General features: G+C 40.0%; 1 protein-coding gene across 2 annotated transcripts in view; it reads left to right on the plus strand.

Moving 5' to 3' along the window:
- Positions 1-12671, plus strand: part of tbc1d32 (TBC1 domain family, member 32) — a 78967-nt gene that overhangs the window by 30573 nt on the left and 35723 nt on the right. For both annotated transcript variants that reach the window (XR_008566908.1, XM_054761444.1), the window contains exons 24-27: positions 4591-4713; positions 10019-10127; positions 11288-11381; positions 11484-11597. Coding sequence is in view for 1 of the 2 variants with exons in the window: in XM_054761444.1 (XP_054617419.1) it covers positions 4591-4713; positions 10019-10127; positions 11288-11381; positions 11484-11597 (440 nt within the window). In the remaining variant the exon portion in view is untranslated. The remainder of the gene's footprint in view (positions 1-4590; positions 4714-10018; positions 10128-11287; positions 11382-11483; positions 11598-12671) is intronic.

The following is a 12671-nucleotide window of genomic DNA, read 5'->3' on the forward strand; positions in this document are numbered from 1 at the left end:
AATGCACAGAAAAGAGAAAGACGTGTGTTCATGTCCCACATAAGGACATGATGATGTGGATGATGGGCAAAATTCCAAAAAAAAGGTGCAGTTTTCATTGAAGTGCTTTAAACACACTTTAAACCCTGCAATCCAACCTACCTTGGTGTTCCCATTGTCAGGGAGTGACGTGTGGATACATTTTCCATCGAAGATGCGTGTGTTAATATCCAGGCAGACGCTGACGCTGTATTAATTCTACATTTGATAAAAGTTAGTAGATTTATCAAACCAAAACGCGTAAATGTTCGGACTTGTCTGCAGCCTTTATCACCATTACGATTAAACACCATCAACATTAATAATGGCAACACCGGATCTGCTCAGAGCAGGTGTCCGACTATATGCACCATGGCGGCCACAGCAAGTGGCTCCGGTTTTCCTGACCTCTGGAGTGGCACCGGAGCTGCTTGCAGTGTGTCTCCGATATGAAGGTGTAATGTGGCGACCGTAGCTCCGCTTTATAACCCGCCTCATACAGTACGTACGGTAGAGGAGATCCGTGTTGACAAGTGAGAGGCATGGTCGCTATATTTAGCAAGCAGGGGTATACATTAAAAGTGAAAGATAGGAAGTGTTTCTTGCACCATGCATGTATTCGGTAATAAAATAAAAGTGTTAGAAGTATCCGCCACGCAGGATCTCCACCTGATTGTGAAGCAGACATACTGGCAGCACCTGCCTTCCTGGTGAAGCACACATGGACGTCCAAAGTATAGCCTGGCGGCCATCTGTGGAACGAGGCTCATTGCAGAAATAAAATAAGATAAAAACAACAGACAGTATGAATTGCCTCTGAGAAAATACATTCATTATTGCTGTTATATATTATCATAACAGTGGTTTATTTGGTCTAAAAAAATGTAAACAATGATCTCGTTTAGCACCACTGCCACATTGTTTTTGTCAACAATCGGGTCTTCAGTGAAGGTAAAAGTGACCTTAAATGTTAATTTATCCCTTTCATTCATCATTTATAGTTGTCGTTATGTATTTTCTGCTTGTAAAACTAGAAAAATGTGTTTTGACTTAACATTTTTGGCTTCCTGGAAGGATTTACATGATTTCTTATGGGGAAAATAAATTGGGTTAGCGTACGTTTAGGAGAGAGTCGGTCCTTCTGGAACTGATTAATGATGCTAACGGAGGTTCCACAGTATTTGAAACCTTGCAATGAAAAATTATGTCATTTATTCCACAAGGGGAACAATTTGACACATTTTTTAAAAATCTTTTTAAAGTTTCTTTTCTGTTTTTGGTTACAGAAGGTGTCTTTTTTCACTTTTTCCAGCCACATAGTGAAAATTGAAAGGATGCAAATTTGCCACTTTGATATTTTGTAATATGCAAGAACATATAAACTGTATATTTGAAGAAAAAAATGCATCTTAAAGCCTATTAAAAAGCCTATTATTAGTTTCAACTTCTTTTCCCCCCCTTTTAAGCTGTTTTTTTAATCTTTGAAATATTTCAACTTTCTTCTTAAATAATCTTCACACATTTTCTTTTTGTAATATTTTGACTTTATTCCCATAATGTTCTAACTTTTTCCCCAACCTAATTTTCCAAAAATTACAACTTTTCTTTCTTTCTCATATTACGACTTATTTTTTTTCTTTAACATTTCAACTCTAAACTCTCAAACTTACATTATTTTTCCTCATAATATTACAAGTTCATTTTTTTCAAATGGCCACTTTTTTTCTTGTTAGAATACATTTTTCTCTTAATATTTTGATTTTATTCTCATAAAATTGCAGCTGTTTTTTTCCATTTGTGCTGTTTTTTTATTTAACAGTTTTAACTTTATTCATGTGAATTGTCTTCTCGTAATTCAAATTTGATTCCCATAATATTTGGACTTGTTTGTTGCAGCATTATAACTTTTTCTGCAACCTATTTTTTTCTTTAATATTTCAACTTTATGCTTCTAAAATGATGTTATTTTTGCTCATAATATTACGATGTTATTCTTGTAAAATTACTTTTTTTCATTAGATTACAACTTTTTTTTCTTAATATTTTGACTTTCCATTTTTTTATGTTTTTTTAAAATGTTTTTTATTATATTTTTGGAATGTACCGCGGGCCGATAACATACCAGCCGGGGAATTCAAGTGGCTCCTGGGCCGCACTTTGGACACCCCTGAATTACAGTGGGGAGTGACTGCCTACAAGCCTTTGAGGGATGCCCTTAAGCAAGGCACCTCAGCAGTGATGGAACCTGCTTCAGCAACTAAATTTAATACACTAAATTTAAAACACTTTTTATTTATAGCGGGCCATACGCCAAGTCCTTTCCAGACTGATTTAGTACTGCAGAGGTCATCATGAGGTAACGTAGGGTCTGGCTGCCTTGCTCAAGAGCATCCATCTTTTGTGGCTGTTTAATACGTGGGTTTGTACAAGCTGAATCACTATCATCAGCATCAGTGTTCAAATGTCCCAATAAAAGTAACCCATTTGATGAAGATGAAGAGCCAACATGCCTTCACCTCGTCTCTCCATGCTGGCAGCACCCTTTGCTGCCATGGCAACCAGCACTCCTTTCCAGCATTGATTGGGTGCCTTGGCTACACCCTCCCTGCTGGTGATGGATTAATGCATACTGAGTGTGTGTGTGTGTGTGTGTGTGTGTATGTGTGTGTGTATAGACCGTAAATTTTGCCTGTGTTTTCCAGCACACACATTGTTAGCAATATTAGTTGTTCACAATTTGTGTAAATACTATAAGGCTGACTTGGAAAGCTTGCTTCTAGGCCCCTCCCACTAGGACTACATGGACACGACAGCAAGCCTGCTTTCTCATCTGTCGCTATCAGTCAGGACCAGTGTGAGAATGGCTGTTGAGTCAAGTGTCAAGGCCTTTCCTGGCAGGCCCAAATGAGGTTTCACATTGATCTGTAAAGATGCATGGCCTGTGGAGTCTTTTACAGGGACATACCCGGCCGCGTGCAGCTAATTGATTAACACTCCAGCAGGCCCATTATGCTTCTTTATTGTATCGCCATCAGTGTGCATTTATTTGCCTGTGTTGATATATCCACATGGACTTTTTTGTCTGTCTGAGAATTGTAGATAGTGTCACGTTCTGTTTTTCCCTCCTGTCTTTTATTTAGTATCGCTCCCTCCTATTGTTTACTTTTGGTATTTCCCTTATTTCCTTATTTTCCCTATTTGGCCTTACTACTGGTGCAGGCCGGCGCAACAAGGCACACCTGCATCTGCATTGATTGAATTCAATTGTGTCTCTCACCTTCTTTATCAAACTGCTGCCACCCACAACTTTCTTTGGCCCCATGGCAGGTTATTTTAGCAGTCACACTCAATTAAAAAAAACACACAGACGGTGGGTCTGTGGGTCAAACAGACTAGTTTATGTGCAATATTGTATGAAAACTGAGGCAAAATGTTGGCAAAAATTTCGGACTAAAACTGAATCACACGAAAACCGGGGCGTGCGAAAACCGAGGTTTGATTGTAGTATTAATTGTATCGGCATTTTAACTTTCTTATTACACTCGCAAGTACTCACACCTTTTTTTGGCCCTGTGGCGGGTTATTCAGCCGTCGCACTGAATAAAAAAAATGCACGCTGTGTGAGTCGACTTATGAAAACCATATCGTATGAAAACCGAGGTTTGACTGTACCGCAGAATGTCCTGCAGACTTCTGAAGCCTCCCACTCCCTGGAAGGACCTTATCAGACAAACTGGTAACAGCTTTGCTTCTCACCTCCATGGTTTCAACCAGGGAAAGGCCACGGGGCCTGACAAGCTAGAAGCCTCTCGCTTGGCGGCTGTCACAGTGAGTGAGACTTGTTGTCAGTCACGCTTGAGTCCAAGCAGCTGTCCTGCATATCAGCAAACATGGCAGCCGCTTGGAGGAGGAGCTGGACACAACATTAAGAACACCTGCAGCAGCTACTGAGCTCCAATGCACGAGCCGTATCATCGATTCATTTAACTGTTTCTTATTGTGGTTGCAGTTAGAAGTGGTGCTTTCTAATATGTTGTGTGTCTTCTTGAGCTACCTATTAGGTGAAAGTGTAGCAAATGTGCATGTACTGTATTACCGTGGGACATGCACGTCGATTAGATAGATAAAACCCATCACATTTTTTTCCATCACACCTTTTAGTTTTTGTGTGTTGGGCCTTGTAAGTTACAAAGCCTCTGCGTCTTTTCTTTTTATTACATTGTCTCTGCAGAGTCTCAGCAGAATGCTTAAGCCTGGCATCATTACCAGCATTTGAAAATGAACCGTGAAGGCTTCTCGCGGGGATTCCCACTTTTACAAAGCTTGCAAGTGAAGCTGCTGGGGAAAATTGGGTTCACTAATCCGGTTCTTGCAGACATTCATAGGAGGAAGTAGACAAGGAAGAGGAGAGGGATTGGGGAGGTTCGGGGGGTTGTCTGCATGATAGTACCCTGTCTGACACTTAAGCACAACTACAGCGTTTGAATGAGTTTGTGCTGCTGCTTTACTGTTCTATCACTCTTTGCCAGCACTTGTTCCATTTTGTTGTTGTTGTTGTTGTTGTTGTTTTAGGCTGCTCAGCGTGCTGTGCTCCAGTCTGGACTCCTTCCTGCTGCTGGAGAGCCAGTACGGCATCTGCTCCATGCTGCTTCAAAGCCAGCGGGAGAATGTAGCCGACCAGGACGCCAGCGGCAGGTAAGGGACTCGCCCACGTGTGCGGCTGCGTTTATTGGAGTGGATGCAAAACCCTGACCCGTTGGGACTTTTTCCAAAGGTTGAACTTGTGGAGGGTCGCACTGACCGCCGGAACACTTGAAGCGCAAATGCCAACCGCTCAGCGGGCTCACCGCTCGGCTGCCGGAGGCTTTGTGAAACATTTCAAGGGTCCAAGCTGCCGAGGCTGATAGTTGCTCTGTGCTTTTTGACTCTTGAAAGGTTCACAAATGCTCAAAGGCCAGGTGTACACATGCACTACCTGCCACATTTTGGATCTAATCCTTCACTGGCTAGACCTACACATGTGATCTATGACCTCCCGTACCTCAAACATTGTTGGTAGAATACCATTCACGTTGGTTTAAAGGGGTCCTATGCTTTTACAATTATATTTGATCCCAGTGGGGCATGATTCTTTTAACAAAATGCTCCATAAATATCAAGTTGTCCACAGGGTAAATCTGCATTGTTCTCCTCGTGGCCGGAACGCTCTGATTCGGCAGCCTTCTCCCTCGACCACACCAACTCTGTTGCGATTGGTCAGGAGTCATGTCCATCTCCTGCCACCACTCAGAGCTGCATAGAGACATGCCCCCCCTCAAGCGGTTGCGTCAGCAAACGGTAAAAAAAAACCAACTGGATATTGGATATAATTGGACGAATATTGGCACTGTGCTTTGTCTAACAAACTGTCCTTGAAGTGTCGACAGCAGAAACTGTTAGGTAGGTCTTTTGCTCCCTTAAAAACAAAAAAATCTTCCCATTGCTACCTTAGTCTGGTTTATATACACGATTCTTACATTAAAAAAAAAAGGTACTGAGCAGCTGTCGCCCATTATACACCCAGCAAGTTGCCTTACAAGTTGACTTTCTAAAATAAAGGAGTGGCACAAAAATTAAAGCCACCAACCTCGTGATCTGGCACTTCCACACCATGTGGAACAAGAGTGCAGCGGTGGCTCGGATTTTCTTATTCATTTGTTCCCAAAGACTTGATGAAAACCGAAACGTACAAAAACCGAGGCAGTTTTTCCTGGAGGAAGTGATTAAAATCCAGACGCTCAAAAATCTGAAGAAAAATACATTTTTATAGAGAATCATTAGGTTTTACATGCAGAAAAGAATGCAAAACAACAACACAGTGAGGGCCAATTCTTTTCCTTTTGCTGTAGACTGAAAACATTTGGGTTTGACATCATATTCAATATACACAACTCATATTAAATATACACAACAAAAGGTGGCGAGAAATATCTCTATATTGAATAAAGTAAAATATGTTCTTGACCAAAAATCACTCCACACTCTGTACTGTTCCTTAGTATTACCATATTTCATGTATTGTGTGGAGATATGGGGAAATATTTACAAAAGCAATCTTCACTCACTCACTGTACTGCAAAAAAGATCGGTGAGGATCATTCATAATGCCAAGTATAGACAACACAAACCCTTTATTTTTTAAATCACAGATATTAAAATTTCCAGATTTAGTATTCTTTCAAACCGCTAGAATAATGCATAAAGTTAATAACTTGTTATCCAAAAACCTCATACAGTATTTCTCTATCAGAGAGGAGAAATATGATCTTAGAGGAAAATTAAACTTAAAACATTTATACGCAAGAACTACGCTGAAAACCCACAGCATTTCTGTATGTGGAATTAAATTATGGAACGGATTGAGTAAGGAACTCAAACAAAGTACAGAGATGAGCAAATTCATAAAACAATACAAGCATTTGGTGTTTACTAAATACAAGGCAGAAGAGTCTTGATCATCACAATGATTGTTCTGTCAGGTTCGTTTTTTTTTTTTTAAGTTTTGTTTTTTTTTAATTTATATTTATTTCACATACGTAAAAATATATATACATACACTTATATACATATGTATATATATATATATATATATACTGCTCAAAAAAATTAAAGGAACACTTCGAAAACACATCAGATCTAAACTGGGGGAAAATGATCTTGAATATCTTTCCTGATAATAAGTAGGTGATGTATTAGTAACAAAATGATGCCACATAATTTGATAGAAATGAAAATGATCACCCTATAGAGGGGGGAAATCAAAGACACCCCAAAAATGAAAGTGAAAAAATGATGCACAAAGCTGTAAAGAAAGACCCTTATACAACTGTTAGTGACGTCAGCAACAACATGCAGAGGGCAGGAGTGAAGGTATCACTGTCTACTGTTGAAAGATTACTTGGTGGACAAAAGTACAATGGCTCCACCAGAAGATGCAAACCACTCATGAGCAAGAAGAACAGGAAGGCCAGGCTGGAATTTGCCAAAAAGTACAGAGTTGAGCCTCAACCATGGTTGGCCAAAGTGCGACCGGGGGGCGCGCGGCATCTGCTAAAAATAGAATTTAACAATAACATTTAAAAAAAACTCATCAAAAATAGAAAACTGCAGTAATTTTACATGGAAAAAGTCTAAATATTATGGTAATGATAATAGTTAAATTTTATTTGAACATGTATACAAGTTACAATGGAATACATCACATAATTCAAATCACAGTTCCACATGTCCAAAACGAGTAGGAAGAAGGAAAGCTTATTTAATCCTACCTCCCATCCATTCCACTTTTAATGCAGTACATTTATTCACTTTCTGTCTTCCAAATGTCATTTTTTTTAATACATAGAAAAATAACAATATGATGATGTCATTAAGATTTTTTCACAATAAATATAATCATCAGTATAATAATAAAAAAATTATCATAAATAGAGACAAGCATAACAAAACAAGTTCAAGACTCTTCTTAATTGTATTTTGCAAACATCAACTGCTTGTATTGTGTCTTGAAATCACATATCTTGGTTTCTTACTCAATCCGTTCCATAATTTAATTCCACATACTGTTCACATATTGCTCTCGCATAAAAGTGTTTCAAGTTTAGTTTTTCCCCAAGATCATATTTCTCCTCTCTTGCAGAAAAGTATTGTATGACATTTTTGGGTAAGAGGTTATTGTTAGCTCTATGCATTATTTTAGCGGTTTGAAAATGTACTAAATCAGCGAATTTTAATATTTGTGATTTTAAAAATAAGGGATTTGTATGTTCTATACACGCAGCATTATGGATTATCCTCACTGATCTTTTTTGCAGTACATTTAGCGAGTGAAGTTTGCTTTTATAGTTATTTCCCCATATCTCCACACAATAAGACAAAAAAATGTTGTAATCTAACGAGGAAAAGTCATAATTTTATGAGAATAAGGTAATATTATGATGAAAAATAACGTCATTTTAGTAGCTTAAAGTTGAATAAAGTTGTAATTTTTGGAAAATTAGGTTGTGGAAAAAAAAAATAATATTACCAGAATAAAGTCAAAACATTATTTGAATTAGTTACGAGACGAATACTTACAAGAAAAAAATTGAAAATTTTAAAAACAACAGCAATTTTACAAGAACAAACTAACAATATTTTTGATAATAATAATATTATGAGGAAAAATATGTCATTTTTGTAGCTTAGTGTTGAAATATTAAAAAATGTTTTTTTTAAAGTTGTAATATTATGAGAAACCAAATTAAATGAAATTGTAATTTTTTGACAATTAGGTGGGGGGAAAAGTTCTAATATTAAAGGAATAAAGTCATAATATTACGAGATGAAAATGTACAAAATTATGTAAGAAGAAAGTCCAAATATTTGGAAAATCAAAAAAAAAAAGAAAACCTGCAAAAATGGGAAAAAATTGAGGAAAGAGCAAATTCATACTAATAATATGCTGAGATGCAGTTTTGTATTGAAATATATATATAACTTCTTAGCATATATAAATGTGTTGCCTTACAAAATATCAAAGTGGCAAAATTGCATCCTTTCATTTTTCACTATGTGGCCCTCACTGGAAAAAGTTTGGCTACCGTTGGCCTAAGAAACAAGAATTCTATTGACGGATGGAATTTTGAGTTTGAATTCAAGTGTTTCTCATCTTCATTATCAAATTGCTGCCTCTCGCAACTTTCTTTGGCCCCATGGTAGGTTATTTAACAGCCACACTCGACAGATAATGCACGGACAGTGAGTCAGCAGCGTGTAGGGTGCTTTGTTTTGGGCACTCAATTTTGTGTAATGATACAGTACAGGACAAAGAGACCAGTTTGTCGTGTGCAATCTTGTACGAAAAAGGACACGGTGTACAAAAACCACGGCTAATTTTTTTTTTAGTAAAACCGAATCGTACAAAAACCGCGGCGTATGAAAAGTGAGGTTTGACTACACAACATTTGAAACATAAAATAAGTCTGAAAAGTTGCAAATGTCGGACGGGCCCAAGAAGATGTTTAGATAATGTGAGTGGTGCGGCACTGGTAACCTGTACGACTACATCGTGGGACAAATCAAGTTTTTTATATTGAGCGTACAACACGGAGGCTTCCTGCTCTTATGTGCACTGGCGTGACGTGTCAGCACACTTGTGAAAAGTAATCATGGCCAGGCAGGAGAAAGTGTTTGCCTGCCTTGTCACAGATAAGATGAAATAAAGCGGACTGGAAGTGAAAATGTTCCGAGACTATTTGTCATGCTAATAACAGCTGCCACAGCTCGCGCTTATGTAAGAAGAAATGGCCTCCAAACGCCAAATCACATCTCACGTCAGAGCATTTTGTAAGATGGCAACTTGTTCATTCATCTGCCTTGTCCTGCCTCCATCATCATCATCATCATAAGTGACCCCCACCATCACCCTCTTTTTCATTTAACTGCGTCCACCAACTTATACACTGGCGATGATCTCAACTGTGCCGTCATTTGTTTGCACAAAAACATCTTTTTAGGCCAAACTGCCTTCCATTTGATTGGAATTCATGGACTTACAGTGGATAATCATTTTTGCCAATTGCGTACAAACCTTTGCACCGAGCGCCGCGCAAGACAGTCGTCTCCTTTTATTGCCAATTTCAAGTCTAAATTGCTTGGGCGATTGGCACTAAAGCAGTTACCATTCAAGCTTAAAATGCAGTAATATTGGGATATTCACAGATCTGATGAGGAGCGTTAACACGACTCTTCCCCTTGCTGTGATAATGCACTGTAGCTGCGGTCATTTGCGATCTCCATTCTCTGTGCAAGGTCTGTAATTGCACTTTTCAGAGGCACCTTTTCATAGCTGGAGTGTGCTAAGGGTTCAGTCAATTTGGAAAAGCATTACCACCGAGCAACACGGTTCAATTTGGGTGTGGCGGTCATGTTCCGCACTTCCAGTCGACATTCAGTCTGTGCTGTTTTGAAACTTTCTCAGGAGCTGCATCGTAGACAGTCTGTCCGTGGAGAGGAACCACGTGCTGGTTCGCGTCGCTCTGGTCGGAGGCCCGTCTGAGAGGAGACTTCCCCCTCGAGCCCTGCAGGAGGTCAGACTTTGACATGTAAAACATGTGCCTCCACAATTGGAGCTACGACTTGAAATTATTGTTCTTTTTTTCCACAAATGATGCTTCAGAGGTTGTTTGAAGCCCGTAGTCTCGCAGGAATCAGGGATTGGATATCAATTATTCAAGTCTTGTCTCAGTGAACAGTAACAGAGTTTCATTTAAGAGGAGGTCACAGAGAGGGTACGACACATTTTTAAAGGGAAGGAGCGTGCAGATGCCTTTAGAGAGCATCTCCTTCACACTTTACAGGTTTGTTTATTCCTCCTGTGCGAGAAGAAGCTGTGATTTGGTGTGAAGTTTACAAGCAGGATCACGACCCGCTCTGCCCCACTGCACCGTTTAACGATTGACTTTTCAATTTGCTGCTTTACAGACATATCTAGACGTCGACATACGGCACTAGCCGTTCCAAACCTGGGACATGTTCAAGATTTCCCGTGGCCAGCCTTGAATAGTGATTGCCGGTTCTCATATGTGATGTTATGTTTTTTTTTTTTTTTCTGTTTTCAGCATTACTGGGGTGGAATTTCACAGACTTTTTAGACTTTTATGGCTGTTGGGCATGCAGACAGCTTGTCCTCCTCCAGCCACGCAACTCACCATACACAACATGACACATTTTGACAACAAAAGGATCAAAAAATGAATGTTTTCACTGCCATGGCATGTTATACTGTATACATATTTTATGCAGGCAGCCAGCTCACCACCACACTCCCTCCCCTGCAGGGTAGTAAGTCCTTGGGCAGTCCAGGTGTCCACGATAATACTGATCCAAATATAATTTCAGAACGAGTGATTATGGACCATCCAGGAGCTAAACGCTTTTGTAAGACGCAAACTGGATGTTGACGTTTTTCTTCTGTTTCCTTTGTTACTCATATTTAAGCAGATGTTGCTCATGCGGTTCTGTCTAAATTAAATTATAATTTTCCACCTGATGTCTGATGTAACTGTTTAGACGGAGGAAGACAGAGTCGCTAAGCGGCAGTATGGGACGGAGCCTTTAACAATCACTCTTTCATTGATGCAAAGTAAATAAATAAATCACTCATAAACTAGCTTCCAACCGTTTGATTAGAGGTTTTAACACATGAAGAGTTGAGAAGATTGACATCATCTTCGTGTTTGATATGCAGGGAGATGATCCTTACCCATGGCCCATGTTCTCATCCTTTCCTCCACCATCCTGCTACACACTGGACCCACCAAACCCCCAACACAACCCACTGGGTGAGTTTCCCTCCTTCATTTTTGTGCTGGTACATGACTGGCTGGCGGGCGGGGGGTGTTCCTAATAACCCACATCCCCCAACTGCATCCGCTGTTGGACAGAACCTGAGATGAGCGCCTTCTTGACCACAAAGACGGACGAGAACTGGATGGAGACTTGCCGCCGACTTTATCGCAGAGTTCTGACCAGCGGGCAAAACGCCCTGAGTGGCGCAGGTAAATCAAAATCCATAGGGTTCTTTCTTCTCTACGCATGGACAATTATCTCCAAAAACACTTAAGTGTGTGTGACAGACAGATACTATTAAAATCAATATGTTGCACATGGAAATATTTGAGCTTTGACACTACTGGCCAATGGATTTCTGATGATAAACATGTACCTAACCATCCGACATCTTCAGTGAGTGCCCATTCAAAATCAATAGGCTTCTTGCCCCAACAGTGAACATCAAGTATTGGAAGGTTAAGACAATGCGGGTTTTCTTTCCAGCCGTTCACTAAAGAAGGTGATGTTAATGAGCAACACCTTCAGTTTGAGAGAAGGAGCTCATCAATTAAATCACCTGCTGAAGAAACCGGTTGGAGAGAAAACATGCAGCGTCTCGGCCCTCCATGGCACGAGTTTGACACGTGCTGTACAGCATTAAATACTTGGTTGGGGCTCCTTTTGCCCGAATTACTACAACAATACAGCATGGCATGGAGTCGATCAGTCTGTGGCACTGCTCAGGTGTTATGAGAGCACAGGTTGCTCTGATAGTGGCCTTCAGCTATTCTGTTGGGTCTGGAGTATCGCATTTTCCTATTGGCAATACCCCGTTGGTTTTTTTATGGGGTTGCGGTCAGGCGAGTTTGCTAGCCAATTAAGGATAGGGATACCGTGGTCCTTAAACCAGGTACTGGTAGTTTTGGCACTGTGTGCAGGTGCCAAGTCCTGTTGGAAAATGAAATCTGCATCTCCGTAAAGTTGGTAGGCAGTGGGAAGCATGAAGTGCTCTAAAACTTCCTGGTAGACGGCTGCACTGATCTTGGACCTCAGAAAACACAGTAGACCAACATCAGCACATGACATTGCACCCAAACCATCACTGACTGCGGAAACATTACACTGGACCTCAAGCAATGTGGATTGTTTGCCTCTCCTCCCTTCCTCCAGACTCTGGGACCTTGATTTTTAAAGTGATGCTACTCAACCGATCAGATGGCGAGCTGCTGGTAGTTCACGAGCTACCTGTTAAGATCCCGTGATAGCATCACTGTTTTAAAGCTGAACACACTATGTGTTTA

Source organism: Dunckerocampus dactyliophorus, chromosome 19, assembly GCF_027744805.1.
Source record: "Dunckerocampus dactyliophorus isolate RoL2022-P2 chromosome 19, RoL_Ddac_1.1, whole genome shotgun sequence".
In the NCBI taxonomy this organism is placed as follows: Eukaryota; Metazoa; Chordata; class Actinopteri; order Syngnathiformes; family Syngnathidae; genus Dunckerocampus; species Dunckerocampus dactyliophorus.